The sequence below is a fragment of the Mus caroli genome, unplaced genomic scaffold, assembly GCF_978045245.1.
Source record: "Mus caroli unplaced genomic scaffold, Mus_caroli_1 scaffold_18, whole genome shotgun sequence".
NCBI classification, from domain to species: domain Eukaryota; kingdom Metazoa; phylum Chordata; class Mammalia; order Rodentia; family Muridae; genus Mus; species Mus caroli.
The window spans coordinates 19,629,633-19,648,200 of NW_028227273.1; the positions used below are offsets into that span (position 1 = coordinate 19,629,633).

Below are 18,568 nucleotides of genomic sequence, written 5' to 3' on the forward strand. Positions count from 1 at the left end.
TGGGACTACTAGACTTTGGAAGGAATCGCATACCAATCACTGACATGGTGTGGATATGCAGCGTGCATGCTTTGATGGCCCAGGTGCACACTGGTAGTCTTAAAACCTGGATGGTTAATACCTATTTCCAACGTGAGAGGTTCTAGAATCACCAAGGAGCCAAGCCTCTGGACACACCAGTGAGGGGTTATCTAGATTACGTTAGCTAAAATGGGAAGCGCTAACCTAAGAATAAATGGTAAATGTGACCAGCTGCCTTGGGTTCATGCCAGGGTGACATCTCCTCCATGATGGGCAATTCCCCGTGAACTGTAAACCATAATACACCCTTCCTCCTTTACGTTGTGTCTTGTCAGGCGTTTGATCCCATCCACAGGAAAAATGGTGAACACAGAGACCGTGCTTGAAACAACACGACAGCATCTTTACACAATACACAGGTAGCAATGAAGATTAATAAGCCGATATGTAACAGAATAAATGTCTACAAATAACGGTGCTGAATAAGAGAAGAGGCAAATGAGTATATACTACATAATTCCATCAGTTGAGTGTTGAAAACCAGGCAAAATAAACATCTGTGAGAAAGTAAGAGTGATTGCTAGGTATATGGGACTCAGGGTAATGGAGGGTCGTGATCACTTAAAAACATTGGGATATCTGCCAGAGGGGCTGGAGGCTAGTTCCTAAGTATGTTGATCCAGTAAAAGTTAGGTTGTGCCCTTTTAAATTATGTGTAAGTGAGAATTTTGGTTTCTTTAAAAACATAGCTATGTTATGTGAATCTTTTTGCTTTAATCCCAGGTGAGGCAGGGGGTGTCTTCAGATTGTCCACAGCAGCTGACTATGATTTGTCTCATGCTCTAGCAGGGGCATGATTTTTCCAGCTGAAGGTAGTTTAGATTTGGAATTCTGGGGACTCTTGAGAGGGTATAAATGTGAGATGGCCTGTCGTAGCTGCTGCTGCTGCTGCTGCCCCTGTTGCTGCTGGTTCCTGCTGCTACATTTGCTGCTTTTGCAAGATTACTGGTTGCTGCTGCTGCTGCTATTTGCTGTTTGCTTCTGTTGCTGGTTGGAAATATCCTGACTACAAAGATATCCTGACTACACCCCCAAAACTCAATGCTCTGAATCAGCAGGAAGTAGTCTAAAGAAATCTATGCTCCTTTCCCCTCTAACCTTCTTTCTTGCCCACCTAGTGTTTGTTGGCGGTTAGAAGGGGCTGGGGTGGAGAAGACTAGTAGATACAAAACCCCAACAAAGTAGCCAAAATGTGTGGTTACAATTTTGTACTTTTGAAAACTATTTTTTATTTTATTCCTGCGTATGTGTGTCCTTGAGAGTGTATGGTACATGTGTGCAGTTACTTACAGAGAGAGGCCAGAAGAGAGCATCAGATTTCCCAAAGCTGGAGTTACAGCATCTGTGAGCTGCCTGATACGGGTGCTGGGAATGACTACTAGCAGGCATTCTTAACTACTGAGCCATCTCTCAAGCCCCAAGTCTCTACTTTTAAGTATGCATTTTAATATAGGCTTTTTAAAAAGCTACTTTATATTGTAATTTCTTAGTTAGAGACAATGGGTTTCAGAAACTCAATTCACATCACCATTTCCCATGAGTACAATAGTGGGGCACACAAATTATAGTTGACCATGAAGAGACTCTACCACAGTAACCTTGACCATAGCTTCTTGTTCACTGGAATCCATTCCAAGATGTGTTTTGTTTTGTTTTGTTTTGTTTTCAACTGCAGTATAGAGTCTGCTGTGTTTGTTTGCTTAAAACAATACAACCCAGAATAAGGCTACACATTTAACACACTGTGTCTTGGGGGCTTTAACTGCACTTCAGTAAGATCTACTGCACGTCATGGGGAGCATATGACAGGAGTTGCCCCTATCCACAGACAACTATGTATTGTTCTTACAGAAAATTATGGAGCAATATTATGGAATGATTTTATCAGTGTCTTGATGAATATATTATTGTGACTATAGTATATATTCAGAGTAGACAGAAACTGTACTATTATAGGGTATGGAAGTTAGATACAGTAAATGATCAAGAGGTAGCGCCTGTTTCCTAGGTTACTCATTTGGAGATGCTGAAGCTGCGGTAGCATCAGCCACTCTGAGAGTCGCCTGCTCAGCCTGAGAGTGGCTTCCAAACCTGGGCTCTTCCCTACGTCCCACACTCTTCCAGATATTTAAAGTAAACATAGTTGGAAAATGGTCTTTTCCATAAAGGTAAAATATAAAATCAACGAGGTTTTTAACCTTGTGGGTTTTTCTTTAAACATCCCGGAAAGTTGTCAATTTTAAGCATTCAAATCATTCCTCCTTCTTATCCCCAGTAAGCTAAAGACAAAGAAGAGGGACATAAAACAGCTTATTTTTGTCTCAACCAAAGGAGGTCAGGAATGAGCATTTTCATGAATGAAGCTTTGCAAGGCTCACTTTTATATTAAAAAAAAAAATCCAAAAAGCACGCGTCAGGATTACATTTCAAACCATACTGACAAGCTCATTCCACGAATGACCAAGAGAGCAGGGGAAGTGGTCTGACCCTAATGGTTTTCCTCATTGAGGGAGCTTGCAAAGCTCAGACTGGGTATCTGGAAAGGTCATTTATGTTATTAAATAGTTTGGGACGCACACACTTTGTGCTTGCCAATGATCTTCCTGTTGGAGACCAGCACTGCAGAGAGGAGAGCCGGGGGCGGGGCGGGGGCACAACCTGGGAAGAAAGCATAGGTTGGCCAGATGTCTGTCTGGGTCCAACAAAAGCTTGCTATTTCATATTTTAAAAAAATCAAACGGAAGTATCTGAGACAATGAACAAAAAATTAAGTTCACAAAATAGGATGTTTTTAATGATGTAAGACTTTTTGTTTTGTTTTGTTTTGTTTTCTATTGTGAAATAGCATCTTCCTCTGGCTTACTAAAAGCTTGTGGAAACCTTCCTGTAACAGCCTCTAGAGTACTGGGATTATAGGTGTATAAAATCTCATACCAATTGATTTTCTACACACACACACACACACACACACAGAGAGAGAGAGAGAGAGAGAGAGAAAGAGAGAGAGAGAGAGAGAGAGAGAGAGAGAGAGAGAGAGAGAGAACAAAAACAGAAATCAAAACAACAACAAAACCCACCTATACCATATAATGCATTGCCTGCATTGCCTGTGTTTCTCCAGAGAAATAAGACAATATATTTCTGAATGTAAAAGCACATTTTTCATTTTCTTTCTATTTCTTTCTACCAAGTCTAAGATAATATTGTACACAAACTAGAAAAGTGATTGAAAGGGTGGGGGGAGGAGAAAGTGCATGAGAAGAAATTAGATTTGTTACAGAAAAGAAATATTTCTTAAAATAAAACAGGACAGTGTAAGAAGTCATAAATATAAGACCATTTTTCTATCCTGTGGGCACTACAGGATTTATTATCATAAATTTATTATCACATGACGGATGATCAAGAAAATGGAGAGTTTAGGTCCCACTGTTAACTATATACATTCTGCTCAGAGAAAGTTCTCTCAAGAACACCAGTAAACAGTGCATATCTTCTTCCACGGCTCCCACAAGAGACAGAACATGTGGACGATACATGTGCATTTTTATGTCATCTTAAGTTTTATAAACGCAGTATTACTTCACCTTACCTTATCTATTAGTAGCCACTTACATCTCCCCTGCATTAATTTAATAGCTTTACACTTCTATGAGAGCCTGCTTGGAGCGCATCAAGGTCGTATACTAAATTCTGAGCCACACTCTATGCTTGGTTTTCCTATACCACTGCTTAGGCTGAGCAGCCAGTGTAGACTGGGAGAGAGCCCTCAGCATAGGCCAAACATATCAAACTCCTGATTCATCTTTTTGACACGTAGACCCCAGAGGCACTATAAAATTGGCCAAAGAAATTTCTCTTTTTTTTAACTACTCGAATTTTTCTCTTTCTATATTCCAGTAGAAAGCTAAGAAGGATCAATTTTAAAACCACAGAAAATAGACAGTATACCTCTAGCAATAATAGCCCCAGTGCTTCAGGGCCAGGAAGTACAATGCTGGGTGGAACCTCACTAGCAATTGAGACACAAAACAATTTGAAACGTCAAGCATTTAGTGGGTGGATGGCAAAGCTGAGTTGGTTATGTGAAATTCGTGGGAACATACAAGATGGAAGATGAAAGCAAATAATATAGAAATTCATTACTATGCTCCATTATACACAACTTTAACTTTGGAGATAGATAGCAATTGGTGTGATCCACACTCTGTAAGTGGCAGTAATACAAAAATGAACGTGTTTTGAACATTCCTGCTTCTACGTAACAAAGCAAACAAATGACAGTGACTAAAGCATCCATATAAGAAGCGCTGATAGAGGAATAGTGAGATGGTCCTGGAGCACAGCCTGAAGGCCGGGCTCCACTCGGGGTTGATGGTCACCAACACACACCCAGCTCACGCAGGTAGCACGTTCCTCACTCTCCAGGGGAAACGAGGAAGTACTGCTGTAATAACTTACCCAGCCCACACTGCTGAGAAGGAGCAGGAGCTCACCTTTACACTTTCAGATTTCACAGCTTAACTGTCACCATCACTTCTGTGTCCGACCGTTACTCAGGGCAGGCTTTACAGAAAAAAAGACACTGCGAATGTGTTTGACACATTTGGCTTAGGGCGATTTCATTACAACGGTTTCCTAATACAGGATGAATTAAAGGCAACCATTGATTCACCATATACTGACTATCCCCTAACTATTTCCAGTGGCATATAGGCCCAGGGCAACACTGAAAACAGTCCTGAGAGTCTAGCATTTGCAGTGATAATAGCAATACACACAAACATAGAATAGGGTGGTAATGGGGGCAGAAAAAGCAAAACACTGAAAGAGGAAGCCACATTCACTAAGGGTGAGGATGTCTAGGAAAAGTGGTTCTGAAGTGTTCTGGGAGGATACAGTATTCTCTTAAAGATCCCAGGAAGGAGAGGTGAGGATCTTTGTATTTCACATCAGTGTGATAAATGTCCTCATAGTTGCAGCCCAACACGTACCGACAATACCTAGCCTATCCATGGGTTTGTAGAGAAGGTCAAATGAGGCAAAGGCATGGCGCACTTAGCATAGCGCCTGTGTCAGTGAGAACTCCAACTTCCCATGGCCTAAAAAGACCTCTCAATGTAGATGACACCAAAAGAACTGTCAAAACGGGTGGTACTGGTCACGTGCCAAGCGACTGTGTGGGCATCAATACCAGGTATGCATTGTTTGTTACCATTCGCTGGCTTTGCTTTTTGACAACCTCATGTCTATTATTTGGCTGGACGGAAAGTGTGAACTTTATCAAGACATGATTTGACTAATCTGGGCTTGTAAAAGGATAATAAATTTCCCCCTTCCCTTCTCCCTCTTGCTCTACCCTCCCCCCAACCCCCACATGCCCCAAGGAGATTCTACATATGTTGAGAAAGTTCTTGAAACGTCTGCTTCTGTGAGTTTCTCTAGCAACTCTTGATGCACAATCAAGCGACACATGGGTAAAATGGGTTCTGGGTTAAAGCTAGCTTATTCCATCAAAATTCCCTCAGCCCTCTCTCCCCCTAATGACTTAAATATCCATTTTCACTCACAATTGCTGAAGTGCATTCCCAGGAGGAGTGACTGTGAACAGTAGCCCTTACGAATGGAACCCCCTTCATTTGCCTTTTTTTCCCTACATGTGGTAGACAGCATATCCCCTTGTTAGATTCTCTCCCCTTTTTCATCTAGAAAAGGTAAAAACACTCAAATTGTTTTCTCTTTGTAGATTTTTTCAGTTTCTGATCTTAAGATGATCATCATCGTCATCATCATCATCATCATCATCATCCTAAAAATCTTCTGGCCAAGCAGCAAGACGTAATATATTTTGGGGTCAGAAACAGTGCTCATTAGTGATGGAGATGTAGTTAGTTCTACCTTTATACCACAAAACTACTGGTGCTCTGGTGCTTGTCCTCGATGGGGTTTCACTTCCATTCTACACTGTGTGTAGAAAAATGTACCTTAAGGTCAAACACACAGCACACTTTCTGTCCATTGATGACAAAGTAAACCACAGGTCCAGAGTCATCCTTTCACTCACATTGCTCTTAACCGTTATTGATCCGCTTCAAGAAGCCAACTGTCTGTGACTGAAGAAGGTTTAAATTCTCTTTTCTGGGTGGATATGTGAGTATGGAGTGGCTTGTTACTATACCCAAGAAGGGTCTCTATCGGTCTGCAATGGTAGGATTTAATTTTGTGGGGACTGAGGAGAAAATTCTAGACCTCCGAGTTCTAGCTAGATGCTGTAAGAAATCCCCTCTTTGTCTTGACGATCTCAAATTCTCAATTAGTATAAGAGTTGTCACAAAGACTAGGACATGTTGGCCATCACTTCTTCACTCTGGAGTATCATTATGAGAAGTCAGAGAAAACAGCAGCCTTGTTATTGGTGGGGCTCTGAGCAGAGTAGTAGAATAAATAATTCAAACAAAAGGCTTTGATCTTTACTTTCCAACAGGGGCGGGGCTTTGGGGAAAAGCAATGGCAGACATACATCTGTTTTGAAAGCAGAATTTGCTTCCAAGAGCAGTTAGTCGTAGATTTCCAGTGAGATTATATTATTTCCATAGACTTCCCTGCTTCCCTTGCCCAGTCCCCAGCCTCTCCTACTCCCAATACTCTGGAGAGGGGCGTTGGTTGTCATCACGGAGCCCGCACTGGGATCATTCAGTCATAGCTCACACTTTACATAGGGGCTCATACTCAGTGTTGTATGGCCTTGGTTTCTGTGATAGAGCCAAGGCCTTCTGCTTGTCACTTTGAACCTTTGACTATTTACGGATGGTGCTTTGACACACAGCAAAGACTGGCTTAAAATCAAGAGGCATTGAATATGGATCTTTTACTCAAATACAAAATAACTTTTGTTTTCATGTTCACTTATAGACACAGAGCAGCAGGTTCTGCCACCCTCCTCAGCATCTCACCAGCTCCCTCTCTGGCTCTAGATCTCATGGTCCCTGAACTCAACTCTGTGTCTTCTTTTATCTATAGGTTTATCTCTTCCCAATGTCATGTACCATTTACACTCATCTACTAGTTTATTGTCTCAAAAAAAGGGAGGGGAGAGTTCTGTTTCGGGTGGTGGTCACTGAAGCTCCTCGGGTACTTAGGATTGTCATTTGCTTACTTAATGGTTTTTTTTTTTTTTTTTTTTTTTTGAGGAATAGGAATATAGGCTTGTGGTAGAGTGCTTACCTAGCATGTGTAAATCTCTAAGTTTCATTCCCAGCAATTAAAATAAACAAATAGACAAACATACATTGCAGCTGGGCGTGGTGGTGCACGCCTTTAATCCCAGCACTTGGAAGGCAGAGTTCTGAGCTCAAGGCCAGCCTGGTCTACAGAGTAAGTTCCAGGACAGCCAGGACTACACAGAGAAACCCTGTCTTGAAAAACCAACAAAACAAAACAAAGCAACAACAACAAAATACATTCTTTGTTGAATGAATGAAAGGAAGGAAGGAAGGAAGGAAGGAAGGAAGGAAGGAAGGAAGGAAGAAAGAAAGAAAGAAAGAAAGAAAGAAAGAAAGAAAGAAAGAAAGAAAGAAAGAAAGAAAGAAAGAAAGAGTTTTATGAAGGGTTTACTGAACATGAGTAAGAGGCCCAAGTAGGAGAGCTGACCATTGGAAGACAATGATAAAGGAAAAGATCCCTTGCATTCTGTAAGAATTGCATTCGGTAAGAACTGCATTGTGCAAGAATTGTATTCTGTAATTCTCATCAGTGTTTTTCTGTGTTGCTGGCATCTTCGGATTCCTGTGGAACCCATGTGGCCCTTGGATCACGTGAGTGAGCTGGAGGGTACACGAGCTCCGATAACATGTGATATTCCCAAACACCACACACGGTGGGAATGAAGCCAGAGGCAGAGTGAGGCAGCATCAGGCAGCAGGAGACGCTTCTTCCTAGGCTTTCAGGAGAGTCTGGTGGCTCCCAGTGTCTCTGCCCCTCTCCTATGCACACACGCTCTCCTAATGAGGATGAAGCCATTCCCTGAGCTGGCTAGTGAACACCATGGCAAAATGCCATTTGTGCAAATTATAATTCCACAATAGAAAATAATAATAAGTTAAAGAACAAAAGATGTAGGAGTTTTAAAGTGAAGGGATAGAGTAAACTGGGTTATAAGACGGTGATATAAGAGAAATAAGCAAATTCATTATCGTTTTCCACACAACACAAGAGCTCTGGTTACATAGTGAAAAGAATATAGCAGAAGAGAAACTGTATGTAACTGAGAGACAACAGGGAGGGATAGGGAACAAAGGGCCCTGTTCCCCTGGGGTTTCTTAACCTGACTCTGGGATTTATAATGCATTCATCATATGATATATGGCATGCTATGCCATGTGGGTATATATATATATAGTGAGATTATATCACATGATTTATATATAAATGAACAACGTATCCTATGGAATACGCCCCTATTTAACTTTGATTTCCCCCTCCTGTGATATACGCTCTCTATAAGCAAGAACTGCCTCTACAGTACCTTCAGAGAAGTGTCTGCCACTGTACAGGCATCCAGTAATACTTCAATGAATGACTAAATAGTAACTAACTCATTGGCTCATCTTGCTCCCTTACCACCCTAGGGCTTTGCCTGGCACTCCACATACTGCTCCCAGATAACCTACCCAGATAATGGGATGAAGGACTGAAGATGCCTTCTTATCCCCATAAACTTGGCCATGCTGCTTCGAATCACTTAAGACTGAAGATTTGCCTCCTGATAGTCATTCAGTCATCAAGCCAAACACCAACAACTGTTCAAGATCTGGGGGATGAGGCAAGGGCCCCACATTTTTGGCTATGTTGAGCCAACTTCTTTGTACTACCCCTAGTTGCTTTACTCGGGTTGAAACGAGTGTGTGACTCCCAGCAGTGACAGCGGCTCACAAGGAAGCTGGTGAATGGACGTGGCCCGAGAGTGCCAACCACTGCTCAGCATTCATTCAAACACTATGCACAGCAGCCACATTGCCAAACCCTGGTCACATGAGCTGGCTTTGTCCTATGCCACAGCCAGGGGTCGTATGAGGACAGTACTATTGCCATAAGTTTCAGACTGAATCCAACAAAAGAAAACTTGGACCAATTTAGTGTATTGGATTAATCCCTAAAAGCAAAAACCTTCAGGAACTTATTTAAGGGGAAAAAAATGACGTTTAATAATTAGCTGTACTTTCATATATCAGCGCGATATTCTAAAATTACCTCTTATGACTTGTAAAAATGTCCAGTCTGGGAAATATGGAGGAATGGAGCAAGTGTCAAAGAGAGCCCGGCGACTTACAAAGCATTAGATGTTTTCTAAAAAACACATTTTTAAGGTCAGGCCCTTGCCAAGTAAATGACCAACCAAATTAGAGCTGCAACCAGATTAGAGCAATTATATAACTCCCAATTTGCAGAAATCGGTGTTTCTCTCATCCTGAGAAACACTGAGAGCAAAGCGAGCACATCAGAAAGGCCAATGCACACTCGATCCGTTTGCCTGGAACAACAGCTTCACGGACAAGCATCTGAGATGATCCGCCCTCTTTTGAGCACAGTGACCCAACCAGCAGAGGCAGTTAACTCTGACCGTGTTTCAGGGAAGAAGGACTTTACTGCCTCTGATTTGGAGTGAAGCAAAATGAGGGAGTGAGCCTGCATCTTTCTGTAAATGTGGGGTTCTGTGACTCCGCCCTGCTGACTGGGGTGAGGCAGCCAGCACCCCTCTGGGCTCAGGGAAGAACCTATGCACCAGGACAGCCTCAGAGCACCCTACAGACACTTAACATAAACTATGAAGCCCAGAAGCTTGAGTTCCCTGTGAATCTTCCATCCCCCACATCGTGATGCTGCTGTCCTCCACTTCCCCACTTGGGATCCCTTCCAAACCCTTTACTCTGTTTGCTCCAGCTCCACCCTGCACTATCTTCCTCCCGTTGTAGCCAAATCTGGCCTCCATGTTTTGTCTGCTCAGCAGGAGAACAATTTCAACAATCTCCGTTTTATAAGATCAGTTTATTCCTCCCAATATAATAATTGGTTTCAGCTGAACCTGGACGCCGGTCCTCGGCCGGGTTCCACTACAGTACTAGCATCAAGAGAGCAGACACTTCCTGCTGCAGTATTCTTTCAGAGCAAAGAATTGCTTAGGCTTGGAATAGAATATTTACAATGTACTTTTAAAAACATGCAGTTGAGTTTCAATAACCCAGATCTTAAAAATGGAAGAAGAAAAGATACGATGGACTTAGGATCATGGCAATCTTAGCTTTCTTTCCAAAAGGCTCAGATGGGTTATTCAACCATTTATCAAACTCTAAGGTCATGAAGAGCATAAAACTAACAGCCTGCAAACATTCGGAGGCCACAAACAGGACCTGGTGCAGTCTAAATGTCTCACAGTCTGATAAACCTTTGGAGGACATAAACAATGTAGGCAAGTATGGAAATGGATTGGCGTAGAGAAGAGCTTCCCAACCTGTGGCTTGAGACCCTTTTGACAAACCTCTATCTCCAAAAATATTTACAATTCCTAAGAGTGGTAAAATTAATGTGATGAAGTAGCAATGAAAATAATTTTGTGGTTGGGGGTTCACCATAGCACGAGGAACTGTATTAAATGGCCGCCACATTAGGAAGGTTGAGAACCACTGGCTTAGAGGTAGGAAGATGAGTGGCATAATACTGGATAGTCTCTGTTCCCAGTGGTACTGAGAATAAACCAGATGACCCACACAAAGGGTAATGGAGACAGGAAATGCATGACAGTGTCTACCCAGAATGCTCAGCTCTGAAAGACTTCACTCATTAGTGTAGAATGGGAACCACCTGTGGGTATTTTCACCCCAACAACCTTGGGTTACTCTATCTGTAAATGTTGAAACGATTGAGCTATGCTTTCCAGTACAAGTCACCTTGACACACAGAAGCCTTGGGACTTGATTTACAAATACCTTTTTAAGTCTTAGAGTCTTGTTGCATGTTCTATAGAAAGCCATATCTCAGCTTCTTCATGTCAGTTTTAGGGTTTCTTATGGGTTCCCTTACCTTCGCATGTACGGCCATCGGCAGAGATGGAGAACCCCTGTTCGCAGACACAGTGGAAGGAGCCTTGTGTGTTTAGACACTCCCCATGAGATCCACAGAGTCCTGGCTGTGCACATTCATTAATGTCTGCAATTGAAAAGAGAGTTACAAACATTTAAAAAGAGATTGATTTTTGTTTTCCACTTATACTGGTCTTACAGTAGGAAAAACCTGGCTTTGAAAGGAGTTGACTTTTCTTTTGTGACCCAACTATAGTATTTGTCTACATCAGAGACCACAAGACAAGATGAACTATCAGAAGGGGCAACGTACTCAGGGTGACCCACATGACAGAAGGCGTTCAACTGTGTCAACCTGTAAAAATACTAATTCTCCAAGGTTTAACCCAGAGTTGATCCTGCTTTAGACATACCAGGACCTTGAGTAATATTAATAAACAGTTCAAGAAGCAGACACCAATGAGCAACTCTACTGGAGCCTGTCACACCTGCTCCTCCATCCCCAGGATGTAGACTTCTTCAGGGCAAGGCCAGACATGCGTTGTATATAGTATTTAGCTCATAAATGCCACTCCATAAATATCTGCTGGTTATACTGGAAATAAACTTCAGTCTATACTTCATCAAAAATGAGTAACGGAAATAAAATAAAAGGAAAAGAAGGCCAGACTTTGTGGTGATGGAATTAGTGAGGGTGAAGTGTTTACGGTAGTGCTTAATGTATAGCCAAAGGTTCATATTATGAAGATGTAGAAACAGCTGATGGTGTCAGCAAAGCATGTGAGCATCTCATACTCCATTTGTCCTTCGCCAACCAGGGTGACAGGGGCACTCTACATACTGTTAACATGGAGAGTTACAAAGCAAAATGTGCTTTCAAACCAGTTCTAAATATGTTAGCCAAGAGTGCCCTCAACAATGACAACACAGGAACCCAGAGGTAGCTCACCAATTCACAGTAGTACTGGTTCATGCAGTGGCTTGTGTACTGAGTATTCCTGGCTGGTTTACTTATCTGTGTCTCTCAACACTGTTTGCTCCTTGAGAAGGTCAGGATGTGTAAACCGTTGAGTTCCCTACCCTTCATGCTGTCTATCAATAATGTCAGTAAGTACTTACTACTACCATAAAAGTAGCATTACTACTCTACTGAGGGAACAATAATTGGCTTGGGTTCTTTTAGGGAACTGACATCACAAAAGTGATCCCATGTCCTCGGTACTCTCCAAGCATGTCCCTTTCTATATTCTTGAAGTTTCTTACAGTCTCTCTTGCCTTTTATTAAAGAGATCCTCAATATTTCTTCTTAGAAGTTCGTGTTTGTTTCAATTCAACTGTTTTCTGAGTGCTCTCTATAAACTGGATGAATAGGATGGGCCCCTGGCAATTATGAACATCAGAATAATCAAGACCTATGCATAGCTTAACCCAGGAAAGACCTGAGTTCATGCTAGTGGCTTTTAGAACATGCTGCGCTACGGCGTCTCTCTTTTCCATAAAACACCACCACTTTCCGCTTATACAGGCTTTCTGGGGGCTCCTCCTCTGGTTGCCCTGCTAATCCGTGTGTAGAATAACTTGTAACAACTACTGATTCATTGCTTGTCTTTATTAGCCCTGAATTTTATATCTCTCCATAGCCACATAAGTTACATAGCTTGGCTTACATACTGCTGAAACAAAGAAAGAAAATCCCAGACCATCTAAAAAAAACCATCGGCAGCATAGAGAGACACATACAGAACAGTTGAAAGTCTTTTCAACTGTCTTCCACAGAGGAACTTAATACCTAGACCATACAAAGAGCTACAAAAATTAAACATGAAACCAAACAACAAACTAATCTTTCAGTCAATACATGGGCTAATGACCTGAATATGCAACAATATGAATATGGAAACAGATATTTGGAAAGCAATTCAATGCTTTTGTTTGGGGGTGGGGTGGGGACAGAGTGCAAATTAAAATTGCTTTGAGGTTCCATCTCTTGTGTATCGGACCTGCTGGCATCAAGAAAACAAACGACAACAAATACTTCTGAGGACATGGAGAAAGAGGAACCTTTATTTGCTGCTAGTGGAAGTATAAACTGGTGCAGCCACCATGGAAACCAACCTGGAGGTTGATAGAAGTATCGAATGATCCACTATACTGCTACTGGGTATCGGTATCTACCCAAAGCACTCTTAGGTCAATACACCACAGAGATACTTATACCTTCATACTTCATACTCCACACTGTTCACAATAGCTAGGAAATGGAACCAGCCTTGTCATCCATCAATAGATGAATGGGTAAAAATAAAACCATGGTATATATAAATACAATGGAAATTTATTCAGCCATAAAGAAAAATGAAATCATGGCATTTGCAGGGAAATGGGTGGAACTGGAAATCATTATGTTCAGAGTCATAAGCCAGACTCAGAATGACAAATACAACATGTTTGCTCTCATTTGGGGAGCCCAGACCTTAATTTGTGTGTATGTATACACATGTACGTGTGGGAGTGTAAGTCATGAAACTGGGAAGGGGCCACGGGAGGGGGAATCTTAAAGGGTAGGGAGCAGAAAAGCAAGCATAATTGAAGGCATATGACATGAAAGCACAAGAGACACTGCTGGGGACGGGGCAAACATGAAAGTGGGGACAAGCAGGCCAGGGAGGAACGTGGGGACCATGAAGCACAAAGTAATGTGTGAAACCTCCATGATGAAACACATTACTTTGTGTGCTAACTTTAAAAACCAACAGAAAATAAAAAGAAAAACTAGCAAAAATCAGTCCTGTTGGTAGAAGGTTTTCCTCTTATCATTTTCATAGATAGGACAAGGAAAGGCAGCTCATTTAATACTTGCTTATTTCTCAGTATGAGTTCTTCCTTTTCTATAAGGCCTCTGACTCTTTTAGTTCTTCTGATAATCCATTGCACTGGCAATCTGAATCCTAACTTTCGTTTTGACTTCAGTTCCGCTCCTCCCCCTCCAACCCATCATCTAGTATCACCTTCATCAGGTGGCCCGAGCGTTAATACCATATGCATGCTCCTCTGCCAAGCCCTAAAGGCTCCCTAAGATTTCCTCTTTGCGTTTACTCTTTGGCTTGATGAAACCCTTTAAAAGCTACCAACACTTTGCAGCTCTGTACGGTAAACACTGTACACAAATATTTTGTTTTCAAAGAAGTCACCGATTAGCAAGGAACTGTCTAAAAAGTTTGACGACAGGAACCAGAGGCGAATTCCCAGACTTTTTTCCAGGAAACTGCTTAAAAAGAGCAACACGAATATCTGGAGCTAGAGAAACATATGCGTTCAATTTGGATTTTACTTCTCGAAGCATTCATTTCTGAGCTATGCCTTTAGTAACTCTGAGCTGAAAGCCAGACTATATTTAAGTTGGATTTCTTTCATGGGTCCAGAATGCCATAGAAATTCACAGTTTGGCATGTGCAAGTCAAAACGTGAAACTGAAGTGTGTTCTGAATCTCTTGCGTACCCTGCTGCATTCCTGAAGAGACTATTAACATGGAATTTCCATATTGCCTGCACATCACCATTAGTTTTGTGGGACAAAGAAAAATCATAATCACACTTCTGACTGAAGAAAACATCTTAACTTCAGAACACTAGATGAGGCTGTCAAAGTTTATGCCTATTACATGGCTACTCAACAATGGTCCCTGGGTAGTAACTTTGCCATCCATTAAATTTTAAGCATTAAGACGAGCTCTGAAACTGGCACCTCTCAACAGAGCACTGACATAATCATGAGATCAGGGAATGGGGGACAGAGTAGAAAGAACACAGAGCTGCCTCCAGCGACAGAGCGAAAGGGACCACTTAAAGGCAGGTGAGCCTGCATGCTTACACAAACAGCCTAATAGGAGAAAACGAGCAATGGAATTGGTTCTTACACAACCCTTACACAGCACCCTGCTTCTGAAATACCAGTGAGGGGGCACTTCTCACCTAACCCAATTAGATCCCTGGGACTTAACATGGTGGAAGAAGAGAACTGATGGTCTCTTGTCCTGTCAGCAAGTTGTCTTCAGACATACACAACATGTGGATATGCATGAGCATGCTCAAACACACACACACACACACACACGTACGCACGCACTCACATTAAAATTAATTTCATAAAAGAGAAGTGCATGTCATGTATTTGGACTCAAAGGTTTTCAAACTGACCCATTCCCTTCTCCTGGAAAAGGGACTGTGACAGAGAGCAAAGTCAATTTATTAATGATTGATCGCCATTAATCACCATACTTTTGGAGTAGTCACGTCTTTGAAAGTTGACCTCAAACCACAGACAGGAATTTTATGGACTGAGAAAACATGGTGCAATTAATGAGTCAGATGACTGAGCGAGTTTGGGGGGATTTGACTCTAGAAATGAAATGATAAAATGTTCAGTATGAGCTCTTGGGCCATTTGTACTAAGACTTGGTTTTGCCTCTATTTAGCCAAAAGAAATTAGAAAAGAAAATATCACTTTTCAGCCAAAAAGCCTATAATAAAAACCAGGATTCAAATTTCTTAGGTTTTTTGAGTTTTTTTTTTCTTTTCATCTCCTGGCATTTTTATATAAATCAAGATTAATTTTGTTTAAAGTTCTAAAATGGAAATATTTTGACAGAAATGTGTAATTTGAATGTTCCTTCTCCACAGCATCAAATCCGAGCACATTTAATTTCGACACTGGAAGAACTTAAAAAACCCAATTTCAGTTATTGCATTATGACTGCAAATAAATACCTAATAGCAAATGAGGTACATGAAGTTTATTTAAATCTGGGGATCAATGAGGAAATTCATTCTAAAAGACCTTGAGGCAAAGGCCCATGTCTTTCATATATGACACATAGGGGAATATGGCCAGTGACATACTAATAAAGTATTATATGACTCTAGTACTGTATCTCAGAGCGAGAGCAACTTTTCTGTCAAGGATATATTATCTGGAAAATATCAGATAACCATATCAGGGGAGAGATCATTTTTGTCAATCAACAGTAATAATAATAACAACAACAATATACATTATCTTATTATATTATTTACTTTGAATATTATTCACAATTCTATAATGGCAGAGGAACACAAACCATATACTTGTGCATCAGAAATAAACATATGCAAATGTAGATATAAGTATAAATTTTCAGTGGAAAATAAAAATGAATTGGTTAGTTGTTCATTCATTTTCCATTCATGCATTCCTTTATTTTCTTTAGTGTTGGGTGTTGATCCCGGGGCCTCTCGCATACTAGGTAAGTGTTTTACCACTGAGCAATGTCGTCAATGCCGTGGACTTATTAAGACTGATGAGTGCTGGTAAACCTGTGGCAGCCATAAGATGCAGCTGAAAACATTGGGCACAGGATCTACCCCAAAGTCAAACAGCAAGTCAATACGTTTTCCTGTAGCACAACTGTTTAACCTCACTGTCTTCTTGTGTTACAAAAGCTGTAGGTTCAAATCTCAGCTCCACCCTTATTAGAGAGGAGCATGCTCAATAGCATCCGAGTCTCAGTTATTCACATACAAACGGGATATAAAGAAAATCACCTTTCATGTTGCTGTAAGAATTGAAAGAGATACCGACAGTGAGAGCTCAGTTTAAGTTATTACGGTAGTACATATTAGTACTTCGGTTGTGCTACTGTGTTCTTACAAGCACCTGTGTCAATTATATTGCTGTTTGGGAGAATAAATGCTGATAAGGACTTAGAAAAATATTAACTTCTATGCTTCCCTCTTTTAACATAATCATTAATGAACTTCTTTTGGAAGAAAGAAAGAAATGGTAGGTACTGGGCAAAAGCAGGTATCATAAAAAGGACAAATAGTATCTTTGAAGCAAATGAAATACATTCATGATAGACACAAACAAACTAAAAGATAATCCTGAATTAAGTACCCATGAGGCTGGGCAATGGAAGGCCCAGCAAGGCACAGGTGACCTCAGAATCATACAAAGTGAGCATGTGGCTCATGACATGTGCAAGTTTTGGTTAATCCAGTGTGGTTCCAAGCAAGACATGCCTATGTTTGATGCAGAGCTCAGAAACACACTTTCGTAATAGAAAATGGCGTCAGTTCCATCTGAATAAAGCAAACAGAACCACAGCTTATTGTGAGGAAGGGCTGCAGAGCCGAACACCTAGGTATGCAATAAAAGGGGAAGAGACGTGTACCTTGACAGCCCTTATTGTCATTCAGCTGGAATCCATCCGGGCATGTGCAATCATAGGACCCCGCAGTATTGATGCAGTCACCTCCCTGGCAGACACTGCTGTCCTCCAAGCATTCATTGATATCTGCAAGCCAGTGCACATGATAGGACTAAGTAAGCAATATAAGGAAGATTATACATGTTATATGTACACACACACACACACACATAACACACAACATACTTACAGTGCATGATTTCGAATAGATAGGTTTAAATGAACAAGATATTTAAATGGATAGGATATTTTAAATGAACTATTTTGAAATAAGGTTTAGCTTTTCTGTGGCTTCGTTATTTTAGTGATGGAGTCTAGTTTGTTATGTAGGTCATTATGAAGTTTCTGATCTTCCTTCCTCAGTCTCTTGAGTGCAAAGGCCATCCAGGATTTTAGCTTTGAATCAACACAGAAATGGTATACTTGAGATAGTGTCTAACTGTGCAGCCTAGTCTGGTCTGGAACTCACACTCTTCCTGCTTCAGACTCCGGAGCACCACATAGATGTTTTAAACATTAAATGCAATTAACTGGAAGTGGAAGAGTCACAATTTTTTATTAAATAATAATTTACTCGCTTGTGTTCTACCTAATAGAGAATACACATTTTTTAAAGCACGTGTTGCTAAGTATATCTTAAGCATACTTAAGCTCCTTAAGATCCGGTTTGAAAGCACTTGGCAAGCTCCCCCCACCAAGGGGAACTGTTATTAAAACCAGAATTCCAAGTGCCATTGTATAAAATAAAATAAAATAAAACAATAAGACATTAAACTGCCTTATGGTATAGAAATTTAACATAAGAATCATTGCAAAAAACCCAATTACCTGACAAAGGAGTGTTGCTAAGTTTAGAGGTGATATGAATTTAGAGAAAAGATCTGAGGATAAGCAAAGGTCTTCCCAACAGCAAGAACTTACTTGAAGTCTCAGCAATAGAATGTGGGGGAAGGGGGAACCTTTGCACATAAAATCAACTGGATTAGAATCCTAATTAAGTCTTAGGGACTCTCATAAATAGACTGTGTGGATTTTAACAACTACATATAAAGCATATGTCCAACTGCAAGGGCTTGACACAAACACTGAGTTCTGACTGTGATGATGTGAGACAGTTTGGGAGATACAGAGACTCCTGTCAGGCAGGTGTTTCCAGAGACAGTTTAT

At 41.0% G+C, this 18,568-nt stretch overlaps 1 protein-coding gene across 5 annotated transcripts in view; it reads right to left on the bottom strand.

The window, feature by feature from the left end:
• Window positions 1-18,568, bottom strand: part of Ltbp1 (latent transforming growth factor beta binding protein 1) — a 387,481-nt gene that overhangs the window by 52,804 nt on the left and 316,109 nt on the right. For all 5 annotated transcript variants that reach the window (XM_029471038.2, XM_029471037.2, XM_021185976.3 and 2 more), the window contains 2 exons: window positions 17,366-17,488; window positions 11,158-11,283 (listed from right to left, as the gene is read on the bottom strand). In XM_029471038.2, the coding sequence (XP_029326898.1) occupies window positions 11,158-11,283; window positions 17,366-17,488 (249 nt within the window). The remainder of the gene's footprint in view (window positions 1-11,157; window positions 11,284-17,365; window positions 17,489-18,568) is intronic.